General features: G+C 39.3%; 2 protein-coding genes across 3 annotated transcripts in view; one reads left to right on the top strand and one right to left on the bottom strand.

The window, feature by feature from the left end:
- The window catches only part of rcn3 (reticulocalbin 3, EF-hand calcium binding domain), a 16,549-nt gene extending 3,869 nt beyond the window's left edge, over positions 1–12,680 (top strand). Inside the window, exons 3-8 of one of the 2 annotated variants that reach the window (XM_017437261.3) lie at positions 1,580–1,773; positions 3,126–3,298; positions 4,974–5,034; positions 5,110–5,201; positions 5,745–5,852; positions 12,174–12,680. In XM_017437261.3, coding sequence (XP_017292750.1) covers positions 1,580–1,773; positions 3,126–3,298; positions 4,974–5,034; positions 5,110–5,201; positions 5,745–5,852; positions 12,174–12,281 — 736 coding nt within the window. In that variant the 3' untranslated portion in view covers positions 12,282–12,680. Of the gene's footprint in view, positions 1–1,579; positions 1,774–3,125; positions 3,299–4,973; positions 5,035–5,109; positions 5,202–5,744; positions 5,853–8,196; positions 8,652–12,173 lie in introns of those variants that run through there. The other variant, XM_017437259.2, reaches the window with a different exon arrangement.
- LOC108248467 (nitric oxide synthase interacting protein) lies at positions 12,424–20,872 on the bottom strand. Its single transcript, XM_017437262.3, has 9 exons — positions 20,487–20,872; positions 19,013–19,118; positions 18,173–18,254; positions 17,435–17,570; positions 17,174–17,325; positions 15,501–15,617; positions 13,906–13,976; positions 13,726–13,834; positions 12,424–12,835 (listed from the first exon to the last, which is right to left on the bottom strand). Exons 1-9 carry the CDS (start codon positions 20,554–20,556, stop codon positions 12,764–12,766), a joined length of 915 nt encoding a protein of 304 aa, XP_017292751.1. The 5' UTR covers positions 20,557–20,872; the 3' UTR covers positions 12,424–12,763.
- Positions 20,873–21,624: the final 752 nt, after the last annotated feature.

The following is a 21,624-nucleotide window of genomic DNA, read 5'->3' as shown; positions in this document are numbered from 1 at the left end:
AAAAAAATCCAGTTATTTCCATGCAGTGTCCAGAAAGAGGTGTTGTTCAGCTTGTAGGGCACAACAACTGCTTCCACCCACCTCCATCATCATCATCATCATATGAAATAACTTTTTGTCACAACAAAAAATAGTGGCTGGGAAAAAAATTTGTCCCCCAGCCACTATGGCTGGTGGACAAATTTTTTTATTTCCACTGCTGTTTTAGACCAGCTTTACATTTACAGCAGTGGTGTCCAATCCTGCTCCTGGAGGACCACTATCCTGCATGTTTTATTTATTTAACCAGGCAAATCCCATTGAGATCTTTAATTAATTAGGAATTAGGAAACCAGAGTGCCCAGAAAAAAACAACACAAACAAGAGAAGAACATGCAAACTCCACACAGAAAGACCCCAGGTCCAACCCCAGGACCTTCTTGCTGCGAGGCAACAGTGCTAACCACTAAGCCGTCATGCTGTCAAACTGTTTTAGGTTTTTCTCTGCTCTTCAGCAGGTCTTCAAGTTCTGCAGAAGCCTGTTAATCACTTAGTGATTCAAATCAGGTGTGTCAAAGCAGAGAACCATCTAAAACATGTAGGATGGTGGCCAAGATTGGATACCTCTGCTCCACAGGCTCAACAGAAAAGCTGCTGTAGTTTTCTATCCTGTAGAGTGCAGCATGGAGCTGGACTTAGTCCTGTCTGACACTGGACCTGAATATTACTCCTGCTGCAGAACTCACAGAATTTGTTTAAGTCCTTTACAATAAAGTCTCATACTCATACCTAACCTAAAAAAACTGACGTGTGACTTTTTTCTGTACATTGACACTTTATTCTTGAACTTTAGAGAACCCCCCCCCCCCTCGGATGGCCCTAATACGCCGTTGTAAAACCACAAAGAGTGATGGCAGAAGAATAAACTTTCAGAAAGTTGTAATTACTCAACTTAAAAAGAATATTCTGGTTCTATAAAATCTCATGAAACATGGGAAAATAGTTTATTAATCATAAAGGTGGGGGTCACAACTCTCATTTCATCAGAAATTTGTAAACAAAAAAACCAAGCTGAAAAGGTTTCCTGACTGGTTATAAATCTTATAAAACAAGTGTGTCAGAAGTACTGATGGATCCCAGATCCATCAGTGTCAGCTCAACACTGATGGTGCTGAAGATGAAACAGTGTATTAGTGGAAGTCCAGTTCAGGACCTACAGTCACTCTGTTCTCTTCGGCCACCTGTCAGATCCAGATTCTGTCAGGTCTTTGAGTTTCACTTGACACAGATTTTATTTCTCTTTAAAACTGGCACTAACTCAGCTGGTTTTACACATATTGAGCTAAACGCTTGATATGGTAGTAGCTGAGAGCCATTCACAACACATACAGTACTCCATCTTGTAATATGTCATAAAATTCCAAGTAACATTATTTGTTTTTGGATTTGAGAAGCTCTTAATATGAATTTTCGGTAAACATTGATTTGTTTCCATCCGATCCACTTCTCTGGACACAGGGTTGTAGTGTGGAAGAGGAAACAGACCTTAGGACTTCCTGCTGATGTTCAGCTCTAACTCTAAGCCCGTTTGTCTCCACAGGAAGATTGTGGATCGCATCGACACGGACAAAGACGGCTACATCAACCACGCAGAGCTGCACTACTGGATCAAACACCGACAAAGGAGATATATCCAGGACAACGTCAACAAACACTGGAAGGACTACGATAAGAACCGCGACGATAAGATTAGCTGGGAGGAGTATAAGAACACCACTTACGGCTACTATCTTGGTAAATATTTCCGTGGGAAGCATGTAGCTTCATTCTGTTTCATTTCCTCCGTCCATTTTCTTTTGCCTAACTAACCCACTATATTCTGATGAAAGTTTGACCTCTTTAAATGTCAGATATCAGTAGTGATCAGCCACACCAGCATATCTGAATAAAACCATTTGTGTTACACACCTTCTCTAAGTTTTTGTTTTGCACAATCCATGCTGAAATGAAAGACAGCATTTCTTAAAGGAATGCAAATCACCTGCCACCTTTCGTGCCAGAGTTTAATACTTGTGTTAAAAAAATGACAAAGTAGTTTTGGTCAAAGTTTGAAATAATCTTCAACAGAAGTCACTTTCTTTAGCTGTACTATTGACTGAACTCCTACTTTTTTAGCCTCTTCTGCATAAATGATCCCAGTGGTAATTTTAATTTTACACAGCCCCAGAGACCTGAACTATGCTCACCTCCACAATTACTGCATTTCACAGGAGTTCCTTCCTCACATTTACCATACTCATCATCCCTGGCACATCTCCCACACTGCTGCCATGTGTCCAAACTTTTGACATTTAAAACATTGAAGTGGGGAAGGAATAAATGGTCATACATCATAACTTATATATCCTACAAATTATCTAAATTATTTATCTGGTAGGGTTCTCTTCAAACTTTATCATGATAGAAAAACTATTAATTCTTTCTCCATTTTTTTTAAGCGCTGGATATAAACTACTTTTCCTCCCATCGTATTAGATTTAATATCATCAATGGGCACATCTGGTAGATAAAAAAGAAAGAAAAAAAAAAGGTTAAAATAATGTTATGGGCAATCTCATGTCATTTTGTGAGTTGTTACAGTTCTTATCAAAGTATTTACCCCCTTCACATCAGTATTTAGTACAAGCACCTTTGGCAGCAATCACACCTCTGACTCTGTGGATAAGTCTCAATCAGTGTCGCACATCTGGACACTGGAATTTTACTCCATTCTTCTTTACATAACTGCTCAAGCTCTGTCAGGTTGGTGGGGGAGGCAGGAACTTTTCAGGTCAAGCCAAAAATTCTTTATTAGATTTAGGTCTGAGTTTTGACTCGATCACTCTAAAACATTTACCCTGTTGTCTTTAATTAGTTTCTGTGTAGTTTTCTACACAGAAAACCACTACAGTTGTTAAAGACAAAAGTTTTAACAACACATCTTTTGTAATCAGTTTGCTCTCTGACTGTAAGTTGGTCAGACCAGTTGTTATTATGTACAGATCCCCAGGGCATTCTTTTAATCATTTAAAATCATTTATCCTCAGATATCTTTTCTGTGTTTAATTGTAAGTTGTTGTTTTGTTTTTTTGTGTGTTCATTTTCAGGTGAGGAGTTTGATGACCTGGAAGACAAGGACACCTATAAGTCCATGCTCATCCGGGACGAAAGACGCTTCAAGGCAGCTGACCGAGACAGAGACGGGATCGCTACGCGGGAGGAGTTCACTGCCTTCCTCCATCCTGAGGAGTTTGATCATATGAGGGATGTGGTAGTGCAGGTAGGATGTCCTCCCTGACTCTGAAGTAGTTTTAGCTCAGTCATGATCATGCTGCTTTTTATTCATGTTCTTCGTTTTGTTTTTTTGGGTTTTACTATCATACATAATGTTATGTCCTTGTTTTGTTAAACAACCTAGTCTAACCTGGACTTTTTCTCCATTCGTCATGTTTAAACTGTTGCAGCTCCTTAAGTTTGGATGGAAACTACTCGCGTTCAACAATCAAACCAGAGATTCTCAGTTTGGTTGAGGTTTTGACTTTGACTGGACCATTCCAGGACTTTTAACTGGTTCTCCTTAAACCAGTGGAGTGTTGCTTTAGCAGAGTGTTTAGGGTCATTGTCCTGCTGGAAGGTGGTCCTCTGACCTAGTCTTAGATCTCTGAAAGACTCCAACAAATTCCTCTCAGTAATTTCTGTATTTTGCTCCATCCATCTTTCCTTCAGCTCCGATCAGTTTCCCAGTCCTTGCTTATGAAAAACATCCCCACAGCAGGATGCTGCCATCACTGTGCTTCACTGTAGCGATGATGATCTCAAGTGGAAGATTTGCTAAAGACATGATGTTGTCCTTGATGACCTAAAAGTTTGAGTTTGCTTTCATCTGACCACAGCACCTTCTTCCATGTTTGGGGAAGAAACTCCGAACAATTCGTCTCAGCTTTTTTCTTTTATTCATTGTCTTTTTCTGCCACTTTTCCACGACGCTCTGCTCCGTGCAGCTTCCAGTGGTCCTGTGGACAGATCCTCTCATTTTTGCAGAAGAGCTTCAGCTCCATCAAGGTTGTCTTTGTCCTACTGAATGTTTCTCTGATCGATGTCCTCTTACCCACTCTGAGTTTTAGTGGACAATCCTCTCTGAGCAGGTTTGCTGTGGCGGTATTCCTCCATTTTTCCTAATAATGGATTTAATGGAGCTCTGTGGGATGTTCAGGATACTGAGATATTTTTATAACCCAACCCCGTTCTACAGTTCTCCACAACTTTGTCTCTTGACAACAGCTTCACAACCTTGGTCTTCATGATGTCTCGTGCTTGGCGGTAGACCTTAATACTTAGAGGTGTTACCGGTGTTGATATACTGAAATCATCTGACACTTAGATCACTCACAGGTGGATCTTATTTAACCCTAAAGTGTCTTTCGGGTCAAAAGCCCTGAAGTTATAAGGGCTTCAGAAGAATTAACTATTTCTGTGGCTTCGAATGGTAATGATTGGGGCTCCAAAACAATGATTACATATGCACACGTCACCTTTCAGTTTTATATTTCAAAAAATATTTTAAGTTTTTACCATTTAAGTGTAATAAGTGTTTTGTATAATGCTTTTAATTAAATTAAACATCCAATTAAATTCCCGGTTGTAATTTAACAAATTAATAAGATCACCCAGAAGGGTGAATACTTCTGTAAGGCACTGTATGCTGTAATGTTTAGGTGCAACAATTGAAACTGAGTGAAATATCAACTAAAGTTAAAAAGAAATAAAAAGCAATTTTGAAAGACCCCCAGAAAGTCTGAAGAACTACTGATCAAGACCACGTTTTTGGTTGTGTGGAAAAAAAGTTTAAAAAAGGTGGATGGTTTAAAACTTTAAACAGTACTCTATTGTACCTTTTGATATGAATGCAGTAAGTAGTAAAAGTATTTTATACACTGAAACTGTTTTCTCTGCAGGAAACCATGGAGGACATTGATATGGACAAAGATGGAAAGGTCAACTTGGATGAATACATTGGTAAGTTCCTCCTGATTTCTCTTTGACCTGCAGGAGACATGTCCTAAATCTGACTCTACTGTTTTCCCCTCACAGGAGACATGTACACACCAGAGGAGAGAGAAAATGAGCCGGACTGGGTCCAGACTGAGAAGAAACACTTTACAGAGTTCAGAGATATTAACAAGGTAAATCCTGCTCAAGTTTTTGAAATCAAAATAAATAAAGTTGTTGGTTTGGTTCTGAGAAGCTTAAAAAACACAAAGCTGTTAGGACCATTCCCAGACACAGCCATAGCAACAGGTTTTAGTTTGGAGGGCAGGGTTTCCCAACACCTATCCTGAGTGCTATTAGATTGTGCAAGGACTTTTTAAAAACAAGTTTACCAGTAACTATCTGGAATCAACACTGCCTGTTAGCAAAATATCTCATGAACCACTGAATGGATTTAAACGAACCCTTCATGCCTCTACAACAAACTGATTAACTTTTGAAACCAACTCAGTTCAAGATGGCTGCCACAGCTAACTGACCTTTAGAAACACAAAAATGCTAATAATTCATTCAATTTTACAGATATTGTGCTAAACCTTGGTGTGGTTGTAGCTTAGAGTCATCTCCAACACAATATTCATTTCCCCGTCCTGTTAGAAAAGCCTAGGTTCCTTCAGCTGTGTGCAGGAACCAGCAGCAGCAGGTTCCCTCATTCCTCTTTCTTCTGTTCTGTGCAGGATGGTTTCTTGGATGCTGCTGAAGTGGCCCAGTGGGTTTTACCAGGAGAGGTTGACCATGCTGACAACGAGGCCAAGCACTTGATCCATGAGACAGACACTGACAAGGTGATCAGTCAAGACATTTGGTGTTGCAGTAAAAGCTTGACTGTTGAAAAGAAAACCTGAAGCAGGGATTTGAAATGACCAGAATCTGGATGAACAGCAGTGCAGATGGCAGCAGGGACCTTCCAGGAATGACTGGTTAAAAAGGGTCCCACCCATTGCACTGGATGAAGACCCCACTGCGCTGTTAAGTCAGCCAGAATGTGGATGGTCTTTGCAGGGTCTTGTTGAAGTCTTCAGTGGAGGAACGCAGCAGGCTCCCTGGTACATGTGATAGTGTGATAGCTCCACAGTGGTTTTGAACATGCACAAAATGTCTGTAGTGAGGTGGTGGTGTGTTATAGTGGTGGCAGAGTATCCATGAGCTGGGGCTTAGCTTGGTCAAGGAGAATTAAAAACAGGACTGACCTCATACCTGTTCTACAACCCAATCATGCTCACACCTTGCTGACAGCACCCCAAGTAAGTTACTGCATCTCTTTTGGTGGCACAGCTGCTACACGCATTGCATTCCGCCACCACTCCTGCTACAACCAACAGGATTATGCCACACTCTCACCACATCGCTGCAATGACTACTTCCCTGCTCTCCACTCACCAATACATACATCACCGCGTTCAGTCTTCCTTATTTTATCCTTTAAAGTCAAAGCAAGCTCTTGTCCTCATCACTGTCAGGCTTGCTGGAGGAGGAAGGAAGATGGGTGGATGAGGTTGAGGTTCTTCACCTGAATCTTCTCATGCTGCTGATGGTGTTTCCTCCTCACAGCAAGGCTAAAACGGATGCTGGAGACCCAGAAACCTTCCATTTAAATGGGGAAACTTTGCAGATCATGACCAGGCTTTGAAAACAACTTTATGCAGACACAATGCTCATGGCGGTAGCGTTGTCCTGAGCTTTTAGTACAAGGCTGCATCCTAATGCGGCCTGGGAGCTGTGCCAGGGCAGAGCTTAATTCCTGGTGTACGTGGTAGTGTCATGTGAATGTGCTGCTGACGTCTAGACTTGGAGTGATTTTCAAAGTTATTAATAAATAAGTTTAGAAAATCTTAGATTTTTATGTTGACCCTGTTCTGACTTTAAAATGTAACCATGGCAACGTTGACAGTTGGTGCAACATTTTTCCTGCTTAATGTCAAGATTAGCAGCTCAGCTAAGGGTTAAAGGTATAAACATAGGGAAAAAGCAGGCCCAAGTGTCCCTGCCCTCTCTGGTCGTTGAGAATTAAAGCCAGCCGGATCTTGCTTGTAGGAGCGGCCATGTTGTCGTTAAGTCCTGCCAACTCCCCGCACACAATCATGGTGTCACATGACCTTTATTTAAGTATGAAAGAACTAATTACAGTTAAATGGAGACGGTGGAGACGCTTCATCCATCTTTATTAATGATGATGGGTTTGTCTTGTTATTCCTAAAAACATATCTCAATGCCCGTCTATTTTCTAAACCTTGATAACCAGTGGCTGTATGTGAATGCTCTGCCGACAGGCGTCTTGATCTCTGATCGTATCTGTAAAGCTCAATTGGGAACAGTTGAGTTACACAACGTTTCAAACATAATCCTTAAACACCAGTTGGTGAGATGAAGAGAGCAGAAAATGATTATAAATGGTGCTTTAAAAAGTGTTTTCGGATTGAAATGACAACAGCAATTGTGAAGGAAGCTCTGTGCAGTGCTCTGACCTGCTGCCTGGTGCTACATGACACACACACACACACACGCACACCCACACACGCACACACACACCCACCCACACACACACACACACACACAAAGAACAGGAAGATGATGGACGATGTGCACATGTTATTCCACCACTGCTGATTTCACTTCTAATTCAGGTTGGAGTATTTTGTCCTTAATTTTGAAAAGTGAAAGTGAAACTTATTGATTTTTTTTAAACATGGCCTTCACAACTTCATTGGTTGTTGGTCTTCATGAGCCATCCTCCAGCTCCTGACAAAAAGGGTTCTTCGTTCTGACCCAGCAAAGGTTGGGGCAGAGTTGGCACCAGTTTTTTGGTGCAAGAGCCAGAGCTTATGATGGTGGAAACGGAGAGAGCTGGTGCTGAGTGAGTGCTGGCTTCAGTTTAAGATTTTGGCCTGTGAGTTGAAGTATAAGTTAATGTGGTTCTGGAAAATCCCTCCATGAATTCTGTACCAGAATGATACAGACAGCCTAATTTATCAATAACTAAAGTGATTAAATTAATTCTGCTTTAATTACTAACTACTGTCTCTGTGTCACTTCCTCTTCCTGTCCTCTGCATCACCTTTTCCCCTCATCTGTCAATCATCCATCAATAATCAAACATCGGATGGAATCTGCTGACGGAACAACATACAGGACGAGAAAATCACCAAGAAGGAGGTTTTAGCCAACTGGAACATGTTTGTTGGCAGCCAGGCCACCAATTATGGAGAAGATTTAACAAAGAGCCATGATGAACTTTAACAGTTTGGATTTCACTGTCATGGAGTGTCATGTTACAGGGGTTACAGTGGGGGCAGGGGTTGGGGGTCAGTTATGAAGGGTTATGTTCCAGCGGTTTTTACAGTGGTGGTGTGTTAGGTTGTTTTAAACACTTACGGTTGAAACAGTCTTGGATTCAGTAGACCATGTTCAACATGCACTGATGAAAGTAATGCTGGTTTTATAAAAAAGGTGTGAAACTGTTTCCTTGTCATAAAACTGTCAGTCCATCAGCATTAGCTGGTAAAATACATGTTCAGTTGGAGCAGGAAGAGGAACTTACTGGCTGTTTGGGGTTTAATATTAAAGTTTTGTTTTTTTACAAACATTTTTATTTTGTGCTCATCATTCTTCCCACTTTGAACACAGTCTATATGTTTGTGTTTTTGATACTTTTGTATTCAGAAGTGTTGAGCTGTGAATGTATCAGGTATTATTAGCTTCAGTGTGTCTAAGGTCCAGATGCAGGATGTCAGTGTTGCAGATATAACACCAACGGAGTTCTGTAACAAACAGAAGAATCTCTGAGTTTGCAGATCTGCTGCTGTGACCTCTGAGAGAACAATTGAGTCCAAAAATCTAAAAAAAAAAACCATTGTTTGTTAGTTTCAGCTGTTTTTGGTTTTCTTTTGATCATCTGTTGTGTACAGAAATTATTTAGGGCACCTATAGATCCATCCACCTTGAACTGGGTTAAATTCAAAAGGTAGTAGACATACATTTAGTGATTACTTTCTGAGAGTTTAATTTAAATTCGACTATTGATTCATAAGATATTTTGCTAACAGACAGAGTTGACTCCAGTAGTTAAGGGCAAAGTTTTAAACAAAGATCTTGTTCGAATAGTTAGTGCTTTGGGTCACATGTGGTGAGGCACTGAGTGACAGAATCAGATTTAAACTTTCCACACATGCTGAATATATTCTATCATAAATACAATTTTATTGACAGAATAATCTGGTCATTGTCCCTTGTACAAATATTCCAAATGGATCTACAAAAGTCTTTATTGAGTTTTAGGTGTAATTTCAGCACACATGCAGTTTAAAACACTTTTTACTTAAAGAAAGGCTTGAGAGCACAGAGAGGCTCCTTCCTGCCCTGAACTCATCTGTGTCATATGCACAATTTTATATTAACCAAATATTTTTTACACACAAAAAATATTTGGTTAATATAAATCATGGTTTAGCCTGTGCTGAATGATGTACACTCACTAGCCACGTTCTTAGGACTACAGCAGAAGAAGACCACACCGGGTGTCAGCTAAGAACAGGAAACTGAGGCTACAGTTCACACAGGCTTCACATAACTGGACAGCCACCAAATCTGTCCAATCGATAACCTTTGGGATGTGGTGGAACAGGAGATTCACATCATGGATGTTCAGCTGACAAATCCGCAGCAACTGTGTGATGCTAACATGTCAATATGGACCAGAATCTCTCAGGAATGTTTCCAACACCTTGTTGCCAGAAATAATTTAGGCAGTTCTGAAAGCAAAAGTGAATCCAACTTGCTACTAACAAGTTCACTGATGAGGTGACCAGTGAGTGTATTTTACATGCAATCTGGGTCAAACCCCAGCAGACTCGGTCAACTTTTTGGTTGGTCAAACTAAAAGCTTCCTAACTAATTACATCAAGAAAATAAAGACAAAAAAACCCAAACATCCATCTTGTTGTGTGAGTCCCACTGCTCAGGGATCCCCTCCCTCAGATGTTTGGGCCTACAATTCTGATGAGGTAATATCTTCTGCTCTGTAGTTTCATATTTCTATACATATTTCATATGTATAGCAGTTTCATATTCTGATTGAAAGTCTAGTTTTAAGAAAATTTGAAACAAAAAACAAAAAAAAAAACAAAGAAAAATCTTCTATTTTAACAGAGCAAAAAAAAAGAAAAGATGTTACAGAAGACTTCACTTTCTAGTTTCTTTTTGCCAATGTCTGGGTCTAATATGGAAAACCCTTTCTGCCTCTCTAAGTCTCTAAGTTATAACAACAGCATGAGATACTGTCTCAAACGTATGACCTTGCATTTTAGTATTACAATACACAATGTTTCCACTCTGGTTTCTGTTTTGTTTAATAAGTAATGACATGGTGGAATCTGTTTTTTTTTTTTTTTTTTGGAGGGGGGGGTTGTACACCTGAGATTGGACTAGAAAAATTTTATAACCCAGTAAAGACCAGATCACTTTTCCTATGGTCGGATTCATAAAACCCTACAGTGGAAAGAAAGTGGACTTTCTTCTACCTGCTTGCACTGTGCAATTTTTCATCCATCAGAACACTACAGAGTACAGAATCTGTGTGTGAAGTCCAGCCTTGCTGAGTTTCGGTATTGGTCAGGTGCTGCTGATCAGTTATATTGATTTATTTATTTATGTCATTTTGCTGCTCTGGAGCATACAGGTGCGTGTTAACACAATAGCAAGGCGGAAAGACATAAGCAATGACCTTAGAGAAGCAACTGCTGCTGCCCATCAATCTGGGAAATAGTCAATTCCAAGCTAGATGGAGTCCATCATCGTGTGAAAGTGGAAAGTGGAAAACATTTAAGATAGCTGTCAGTTGTCTCAGGAGTGGACGTCTATAGATAGATAGATAGATTATATAGATTGATTATAGATTGGACTCAGACAAGGGTACAGGGAAAATCAGTGAGCATTTCTTTAGTCTTAAATATGTTAAGCTTGAGAAAAAAAAAAAGTCATATCAGAAACTTGTTGAGCACATGTTGGTACATATTGCTCGAAGTATGTTGTGGATGACTCTCAGCTACTACCACGTCACATTTTAGCTCAATGTCTGTAAAACTGAGTTATAGTCATTTTTGTGTCGGCTAATGCTGTTTAGCTGCAGCAGCCATCTTAAATTAGCTTGGCTACAAAAGTTAATCAGATGTACATGATTGATTATTTCTTGAAGGTTTTATTAAAATCCATCCAGTGGTTCACAAAACACTAACAAAGTTCACACCAAATAATAATAAGATCGTGTCTGTTTGTGCTCAGAATATGAATTAGAGATCAGACTCAGATACTACCATACCAAGTTATCTGTAAAACTGACCGAGTTATAGATCTCTTTGTGCTTTTTATGGTCAATTGGTAATGAAGGCAATCTTCAATTGGGTTTGATCCCAAAATTGAATCAGTTGAAGATGTACATCCAATGTTTACATTCAGAAATATGAAGACAGGATTCTTTGTGAGCAGACTGATTCTTTTGGGTTTTTTTTAAGTTCACAACTTCTTAACCCCTTTGGATTTTCAATCCTAATTATGATTTTCCATTTTATTGTTTCATAATGCTGCAAATCAGATCGGGGGGGGGGGAAAGAAAAATGCAGATGGTACAATAAGCTGGCTGCATAAGTGTGCACATGTTGAAGCACCTTTTGATTAAACTACAGAATTCATTCATTCAAACACTGACCTGGTAAAATTTAATCATTCTTCCTTTCAAAAGTGATCCAAATCTGTCAGATTGTGTGGTTGTCTCTTGTGCAAAGCTCTCTTTAGATTTAGTTCTAGAGATTTAGATTTATTTTCTTCTGCTGAGCCATTCTTTTGTTGATTGATGTATGTTTGTGGTCACAGTTATTTAGGAAAATGAAATTCCTCTTCAGACTCCTGAAGGCTTTAGGCTTTAGAAAGTCTCTTTCTAACGGATCCGAGGAGTCAGAGGACATGGAGTTTTTCAGAAACGATGTAGCAGCATATTTTGCTCATGTCTACTATAACTCCGTGTCCCAGAAACCAAAACCCCAATAGAGCTGGTAAATTTGTTTCCTGAATGTCATTTATTTTCATGCCCTGTCATTGTGCTCTCTGCTCATCAGGATGGCCAGCTGTCTCTGTCTGAAGTGTTCAACCAGCTGGACTACATAAAGATAAGCACCATTACAGACTATGGAGGGATGAGGGTGGACGACCATGATGAGCTGTGATTTGTTTCATAAACTAGCTTCAATTAAATGGAGATGATCAATTATAAATTGACCAAAAACTCCAAGCCTGCTGCACGCAGAAGTTTGGATGTGGACAAAAAACTCATTTCCGTGTAACAGATGTGATACAAGATGATAGAGCCGAGGTTAAACATTTATTTAATGAAAATTAAACTGGTTATGTTTACCAATCAGAATGCAAGATTTGTACAGACTTTAAAAATGAAATAATACAGTTCTGTTTCATACAGACCATCCACAGAATAAGTCTCACTTTAAAAGATAAACTGGGATTCAGATGGAAAGTGTCTCTGAAAAAAAAGCTGGCTGCTGACATTAGAAACATTGTCCAATCAGAAGAAATTCTGTCTACATGTTTAAAGATGAAGCTACAAAAAATTTGACAAAAAAACCCAAACATTTTACTGAGCTACAAATGAGATCATCTGAATCGTTTGGACAGTCTTAAACCCTCCACCAGCTCACGCTTGCATCACTGGACGGGCCTCTTTGGCTTTGAGTTCAACTCCAGAAGCTGCGAAGCCGGTTCCTCCCTGTCAGGACAGAACACACATCAGAACACTGCCTACACACACACACACACACACAGACACATTCATTCATAGCTTACACTTCAAAGTCCCAGACTTCTTAAAAAATGTAGATGAACAAACACCTGCTGTTTATTAAAAGTTTGTACAGACGTCATCTACTATATACCTCTATAGGTCCATATATTTGATGAAAAAGTCCAATCAGAACACAAACCTGTTTGATCAGCAAAAAATTGGACCAACCACAGCACCAGTAAAGGTGTGTGTTTGTGTGTGTGTGTGTCTGGGGGGCATCAGGTACTCAAAAAACAGAAACTGAAAGCTACATGGTGACTACATCCATATTTTATCAAGAACCTATACATCAGTGGTTCCCAAACTTTCAGACTCTGACCCACTGAATAACTGCAGAAGAAACGTAAACCCCCTAATTTTACTGGTTTAAAGACAAAAAAATATTGTTAATAAGTCAGAAAAAGACAGCCTAAACAATAACAGAGACAGACAAACCTGTTATTAGTTTGTACACTCTCACTAAAGAAAGAAAAAAACACCTTCTACCGTTAAGAACTGAAACCACAAGATCCTGGTTTACAGGTGCCGCCATGTTGTATTTTTGGAACCAGAGTCACATTAAACTTTCTTATCCAGACTTGAAAAAAAGAGACAGCTAATTCTATAATTGTCCTTGTTGTTTCATTTTCTTTTCTTTTTTTTAATAAAGATGACTATATGAGCTCTGTGTTCCCAAAGGACAAACCTTTCAGTGTCTGATGAACATCATTTCTACTGACAGCCACTTGCGGACCACATTCAGATCCTGTCAGGAACAATACTCATTTATGTTCAAAACGCTAAAACAAGAAACTGAGAGCTTTACAGACACAGACCCTCTGCAGTGGGATGATATCTCTGTCACTCAGTTTGTCTCCGGTTATAGGATCCACCATGTCATTCTTGATCAACTTCTCCACACACTCCTGGGTCACCACAGCCCCCCTGAAACAGGTCACAGTGAGTCACTCAGTCCAGATCACGTCACATGTAAAATCACAGTAGGCTGGACTCACGAGGGTTTCAGAACAGCACTGGGAACACTGTTGCCCAAAGCGTCTCTGGTCACTGCACACACATACCGCTCCTGAGGAGAGAGGGCAGCATTAAACCCAACTAACACCAACCAACACACACACACACACACACACACATTATTCCAGTTCCAACAGACTCTGGTTTAACTGTAAACTCTGAGTATCCTCATCCTGGGTTTAGCATGATAAACAGAGCCCAGTTATCCTTTAACACAATTTTAACATTTTTATCAAATCAGTTCTACTTATTTTATATATATTAGAGTCAATGATTTGTAGACTACAATAAAGTTGTTCCAGGTTCATGTTTCCCTCTGTGAAGCCTCCCCTTCTTTCATTTAACATCAGTCTGTAAACCTCCAGGAACTGAGGAGATCAGCTGCTGGAGGTTTTAGAGGGAATGTTGTCCCATTCTTGTCTGCTGTAGGATTCTAGCTGATCTTCTTTGGTGGATTTTTCTTGTTTCATGATGCATCAAATGTTTTCAGACTGCAGGCAGGTCAGTTCAGCATCTGAACTCTTCTCCTATGAAGCCATGCTGCTGTAATGGATGCAGTCTGTGGTTTAACATCATCATGTTGAAATACGAAAGGCCTTCATTAAAAAAAACATCTGGATGGGATTTTGTTCTAAAACCTGTATATACTTTTCTGCATTAATGGTGCCTTTCCAAAAGTGTAAGTTACCAATTCCAGAGGCGCTACTGCACCCCCATACCATCTCTTCTTTAGTACAGAGGTCGTGGCGTCCATGGTTTCCAAAAGGAATTTCAAATTTGTACTCATCTGACCACAGAACAGTTCTCCTCTTTGCCTCAGTCCATTTAAGCTTTGGTCCAGAGAAGACAGCAGTGTTTCTGGATGGTGTTCACATCTGGCTTCTTCTTTGTCTGATAGAGCTTTAAGCAGCATTTGTAGATGGCACAGTAAACACAGTTCACTGTGCCTACAGACAATGATCTGTGGAAATGTTCCTGAGTCCATGCAGTGATGTCCAGAACAGAGTCAGACCTGGTTTTATTGCAGTGGCCCCTGAGGGCCTGAACATTACAGGTGTCCAACACTGACTTTCAACATTGTCCTTTGAGCTCAGAGATTTCTCCAGATTCTTGTAATCTTTTGATGATGTTATGACTGTAGATGATGGGATATGCAAACTCTTCAAATTTTTCAGCTGAGGAACATTATTTTGAAATTGTTCTACTATTATTAGACAGTTTTTCACAGACTGATGAACCTCTGCCTATCTTTACTTCTGAGAGATTCAGCCTCTAAAATGCTCTTTTTATACTCAGTAAATACCATGTTCATCCTGCACGTAAAACTGGAGACTTTAAATGTCATAGCCCCATTTAGCAGTAAAGGGGTACTAAAGGCAGCATTTCCTTATGGATGAATAAATATATATATATATATCAGAGAAGAAAATTACCACCAACTTTGGAAAGTGTACATTGTTTAGTGGATTTTACTAATAAAAAGCTTGGTTTAACTAAATAAGATCAAATCTTTCAGAACTTGCTGATGCTGCATGAGATAAAATGCCATGACCTGCAGTGTGCTGAGTCAACTGACCTGGCGGTTGAGCAGGGCCACTCTGTCCAGGCTCGCGTCCAGTGGGGTGAATCGCACTGGGATCAGATCGTTCATCTTAATGGGCTGTCCAGACATCGGACACAACACTGTTTTACTCTGACAGAGGAAAGGGTGGACAGGATAGAGAGGCAATTATAATATATTTATATAATTTATCCCCTGTAATATTTTCACACTTCTGTGGTGAAAACCTGCTTCACTGACACACAGAGGCTCAACATGTCCTCTGCCTTTAAATGTGTGCCAGCAGAAACTGAAATGCAAACAAACTCAACAGACTGAGGACATCATGACATGAACAGCGAAAGCAAACAAAGAAACTTGATAACAACTAATTCCAACCACCACACACTCTCTTTGGCACAAGTGTATAAAGGCCCATTATGGCTCCCAGTTTGTTACATGTGCAGGTCAAAGTCTGAGTACATCCTCAGTTCTTATAGTTCTCAAACTGCTCTCCACCTGGTACAGGAGCGCCTCCTGTTGGTTTCCCAAAAAATGTTCCTATCATCCAATGTATGGGTTTGGTAAACGGCAGGTTTCTGCATCCACAAATAAGCTGGGCACTGGAGACACTAAGAGCTGAGTTCATGTTGTTTTTAGGTCACAACACCTTCTCACTGAGCTTTAGAGGAGAAAATCCAGAAAATGGCACAAAATTCTGGACTGCAGGACTACTTGATGGAGCATTATAGACCTTCATAGACTCAGTTTTTCTGTTAAGTTGACCTTCAAGTTAACTTGTATGAACATAATCTGGTTGACAGCAGTGGGGATGTCCTACTTGCCTCTACACACCAGTCATCGCCAGTCGTGTGTATGTGCTCACAGAGACTTTAACAGAGTTGTTTTTCTATAAGTCATAACAGCGTGACATGGTGAGTTAAAGATTTTCTAATGCAGGTAAAGTTTGAGACCAGTATTTTAGTGTATTACATAAAGTTCAAAAGTGTTTGAACATTTTACTAAAAACAAAGAACAAGTTGAACACAGAGTGTACAAACCAGAGCTTTCTTTCCACAGCAGCACTGCTGCAAAGCACTGCAATCCCCTCCTGGAGTGGAGACAGTTGCTTTAAATAGGTTTTAGTAAGTAAAATTAGCACATTGTGTTGCCTTGTTTTTAATGTTAATATTTGTACAGTAGTGTTTGTGTCAGTTTAAACAAAGTCTCACAGATGACTGTTAAGTGAGCATCATTCAGTTATGTTTGCTAATGTGATGCATTAGGAGCAGGAAATGAGAGTGGAAGCTTCTGCACTTTCAGCTTTTATAAAATCACCCTACCACTAAAGTCAAACTGTCCTATTTTTACCACTGGTGTAACACAGAAATTAGCAGTAAGTCAGTTTATGAAAAATGAAACTGTTTTTACAGACTGATCTGTGAATGTTTCTGTGTAGATGTGACAGTCAGCTCACTTCAACCTAACAGCAGCCAGTGCAAACCTACATGTCTGTCCTCCATGTCTTTTAAGACAGATCAGTATGTTAAACTGTTCAGGAGGTTGTAGAAAGTTACTGTATTTCTGTCAGATGACATTACAGAGTTGCTAAATATGGTTCACATATTCTGCACAGACCAAACATCTGGTCACCAACAATCAGAGTACAGTTTCAGTTAAAACAGAGAGCCCAGAAGGATCCCACTCACTGGTTTCTTCAGAAGTGTGGGCTTGGCTTCAGGTGTCAGGGAGGGGATCCAGAAACTGGGCAGACTTTGGCTGGAGCTGGCAGCTGAAGCAGCTGTGGAGGATTCACCAGAGCTGCCCTGTGACCCACCCGTCTCACCATCTTTGCTCTGCCCTGAAGAAGAAACAGGTCCACATCCTTATTCCGACTACAGCCTCTTCAACAGTCAACTCTTGTAAATCAAATGTGATTACTGTGGGGCACAGAACTGTATGTCACACACCAGATGAGAAGGGGTTGATGGGTTTGGACACAATGCTGTTCTCACTGGTTTTAAACCTCTCTGCCCTCTGTCGTTCCTCAGATTTGGACTCCAGCTGGTTGTTGTTCTTTAGAGCTTGTTTCTGCTTCTCATATGCCTGCAGAATCACAGAACAAAGAACAGCTGAGTATGGCAACTGGAAGGGCATCACAAAAATCAGTGTTTCAGCAAAAACCAAACCATAGTTTAAAGGAACTGCATGCAGAGCTCAGAGACTCCATGATTCTCAAAGTGTACCGAGTTTGGATCAATGAAAAAAATATATTGTATCATCAAGCTACAACATAAAAGTGAAACAAGTGAAAGGAGTCTGAATACTATCTGAAACTGCTGTATATTTGACTAATACTAAAGAAAAAAGTGTAACTGAGAACAGCTTTATATTGACTTCACCTTTCTATAAAAACAGACTGAACCACAGAGAACATAGGGTTGATAAAAAGAATGATCCGTCTCCCTGGGAGCCTCTGAAGTCAGTTTACTCCACCTTTCTCTCAAAAATCATTTAAACAGAACAACACAACACTTGTCTGCTATCATTAACCCTTATTTTAACTCATTCTGTCAGACTGTCTGTCCTGCTGTTTGCTTGATGGTGGCTGCTGGACAGTTTGATCATGAGGTTTGGTTTTTAGAAATATTGTGTACCAGTGCATATGGTGTATTAGTGTAAATCTGAGACAGATGTGTGGGGCTTACCTTCATCTTTTTAGCTATTTCTGTCTTCTGATGAAGAATATATTCAAGGATGGCTTGTTTTTCATACAAATATCCATTTTGGCTACAAATAGCAACACAAACCACAAATGTAAGTTAGAAAGCATGTATGAGTATGTGTGCACAGAATGTTAATGACCGGTTTGGTCATTACAGATCTATCATACATAGAATGACATTTTCTGGACAAAGCAATGTGTATATTTAACATTTTGTTTGACTTTAAGTGATTTTTCTGAATGTGTAAAGAGATGAAGTTACACATGATTTTGGTGGCGTCTTGTAAATCTTAATATTTAGAGTTCTGTGTAAAAAGCTTTACAGTAGTTTACTGTGTGTGTGTGTGTGTGTGTCTGTGCAGTTGAGTGAAAGCAGAAGTGGAGCTTCTGTTTTTATGATTTGGTTGATCTTAAAATGATATGAGTCATTAAGTCATTTTAATCAACAAAGGAGTGACGATTGTTCTTTTGTTTTTCTTGGTTCTTTATGAAGCTGCCTACTGACTCCTGTGATTTTTCTTAAAACAAATACTACTCTTAAAATCATTTTTAACTGCATCTTCTCATTTGCCATTTTTTATTAGGACAAGATAATTTTTTCACCAAAACTGTTGTTAATTTGAACAAATGATGCAGATCCTTGCTGAGCCATAAAACACAGCAGTGTCCAACAACGGCTACCAGGAAAGGAAAAGCGGGTAAAGAAAATGGATGGATGGAAATTTATTCCGATGTCTTCTCCTAATTCCTAGGTGTTTGGCAACAGTTTCTCGTGTCTTTAATTCCACTCGATCACTAAATTCTGACAGAAAGTGACCCATACGTCACCACAGGGTCCTGGCAGGGCTGCAGGGACAGGCAGCAGCAGTCAAAGTCTTTGATGGCATCTTTGCCCAGACGAACACTCTGTGTCCCATAACCAGACGCCGCTGAATGGGATGGAAATAAATAAATAAATCAGTCAACATACTTACAAAGTATGTTAGAAGATTCTGTTAGGTCTATGAAGAGTACAGTATTTGAGCTACTGATCCACTCAGAGTTTCTATTTTCTTTCAAAGCAGACAGACTTTCTTGAAATCTTTTTGTGGTCTTCATCAGCAGTTTTCCTGAGTATTTCAAGAGTTTTTCTTTGGACCTTGGGTTTTCAGTAATTAGTCCAGTCTTTGTATCTGACAGTTTTCAAAAGAATACGTATATATCTGTTGGTCTTAACACAAACACTAATCTATTAACCATTTAAAACACACCTTACTCACTAAAAGAACAAACTTCCTATCCCAACTTAGTTACTGTATGTATGTTTAATGGAAAAGGAAAGTTTCTTTGGTCAAGAGGGATTCTGAGCTGATATCTAGACCATCATTAGGGTAAATAATCAATCAGTCGTAATTCTTTATTATCTGGGTGTCCAAAAAACTCTTTAAAAAGTCTTCAGTTGATCCAATATGCAGCTGCCAGAGTTCTGAAGAGAGTTAGAAGGAGAAATCATATTTCTCCAGTTTTAGCTTTTCTCCATTGGCTCCCTGTAAAATTCAGAATAGAATTTAAAACCTTACTTCAAACATATAGAGCTCTCAACAACCAAGCTCCATCTTATAATAAAGATCTGATTGTTCCATATCTTCCTAACAGAGCACTTCACTCTCAGACTGCAGGTTTACTTGTGGTTCCTAGAGTTTCTAAATTTGAAAATATTTGAAAATCAAATATTGCAACTGTGTGGGAGATTGCAACAAAGTGAAAATTTAACGCAATCTGCTGGCTTTGGAGGATAGATACTGCACCACATGAGAATGTATAGTATTATAATAAAAACTGAAACTACTAATTTGATTTGAATCTGAATTGGATTTATGACTTGGACTTGTTTTCGTATCGTGAGTGGGCCCTATATAAATAAACTGAATTGAACTGTCTGTTTAGCCTCCATCCGTCTTTCTGCAGGTGTACTCGTACTGCGTGTGAGTTAATAACACAAGTTTTACCGAATTCAAAATACAGACAGTAAAAATGAGGTCCTAAGGAAACATAACATGGTATATCATGTTATGTTCAGGCATTGACATACAGCTACATATATGCAGCTGTGTGCCAATACCAGCCTCCACACCAATAATGGTTGTGGAGGGGGGAAACAAAAAACAGAGATCTTTAAATAAATTGATTTGAACAGTTTTCTTAATATGACATTACCTGTAGTAAAATTATATTACCTGTAGAAATAAGATGCAGCAAAACCACGGTGCTCATCTGTACCGTTAAATTTGTACTAGTTTCCTGGACAAAATGCTCACCTGTATCTTTCTTTTTCTCGTGGTAGGTGTAGACAGCTCCGGCTGTACAGTTCTTCCCATGACGAGTCATTTTCTTTCACTTTTATTTTAACCAATTGATAAAATAGAATGCTTTGATAATAATCTTGTAACTCCTTTACGCTTCAATATGCTAGCATTAGCCGCTAATGCTAACAGGAAAAAAACACGTACCGACGTAAACTGTATTCTGATAAATTTACACAGAAAACCCCAGAAACAACCACATAATAATGTTGTTACTGATACTAAACAAATCCCCGGAGATAAATATATGTTTAGTAACGATACGTAATCATCATGCTCTTCTCTTGTTTATGTCGCCACTAGATCTTCTTCTTCCTTTACATTTATTGACGGTTGGCAGCCATTACCGCCACCAACTGGACTGGAGTTAGAAGACACTGACTGCAGAAGATTTGCCCATTAACAATTGTGATAAAATGACCAAGTTATGTAATTATTCTAACCAGACCAGCAGATAATTGCACTTTAAGTAGTAAAGTACTTCACATGTCTGCTTAGTCTAACCAGAGCTCTGTACTAGTGTCTGGACTTAACTTTACTTGGATTAATAAATTAGAGTGACGATAAACACTTTGGGTGGGTGAAATTACTGAAGCAGATCAGGGCAATAACAACAAAATACCAGGAATTCTGAGATTTTTCTCAGAATTCTGAGTGTAAAGTCTGTGAAAAAAAAGTCAGAATATGGGGGTTGGAGTGTCACAGAGCCCTAATGCTCTTCCTTAGTGAAATAGCAAAAATGTTATGCCAGTATTTTTTTTTACAGTAAAATAACAATTACAGTTCTATTCTTACACAGATTTTTAAAATGTTGACAGTAATTACAGTAATTTATAAAACTGATTTTAAACAGTGCATCCAAACTGTATCTAAAAGGATAGCTATAAAAGACAAGCAATATAAAATATTATTCACACACACACACACACACACACACACACACACACACACACACACACACACACACAAGATACAACAAAGATGCTATGCTAAGATACTACTGCAAGGGGGAGCCAAGACAACAGGTTGGGAAGCTGATTTGAGAATGAAGATGTGACCAAGCTAGACATGTATGACCTGCACTTCTTGCCAA

The sequence above is a fragment of the Kryptolebias marmoratus genome, linkage group LG12, assembly GCF_001649575.2.
Source record: "Kryptolebias marmoratus isolate JLee-2015 linkage group LG12, ASM164957v2, whole genome shotgun sequence".
Classification (NCBI taxonomy): Eukaryota; Metazoa; Chordata; class Actinopteri; order Cyprinodontiformes; family Rivulidae; genus Kryptolebias; species Kryptolebias marmoratus.
This window is presented reverse-complemented; position numbering and strand designations above follow the sequence as displayed.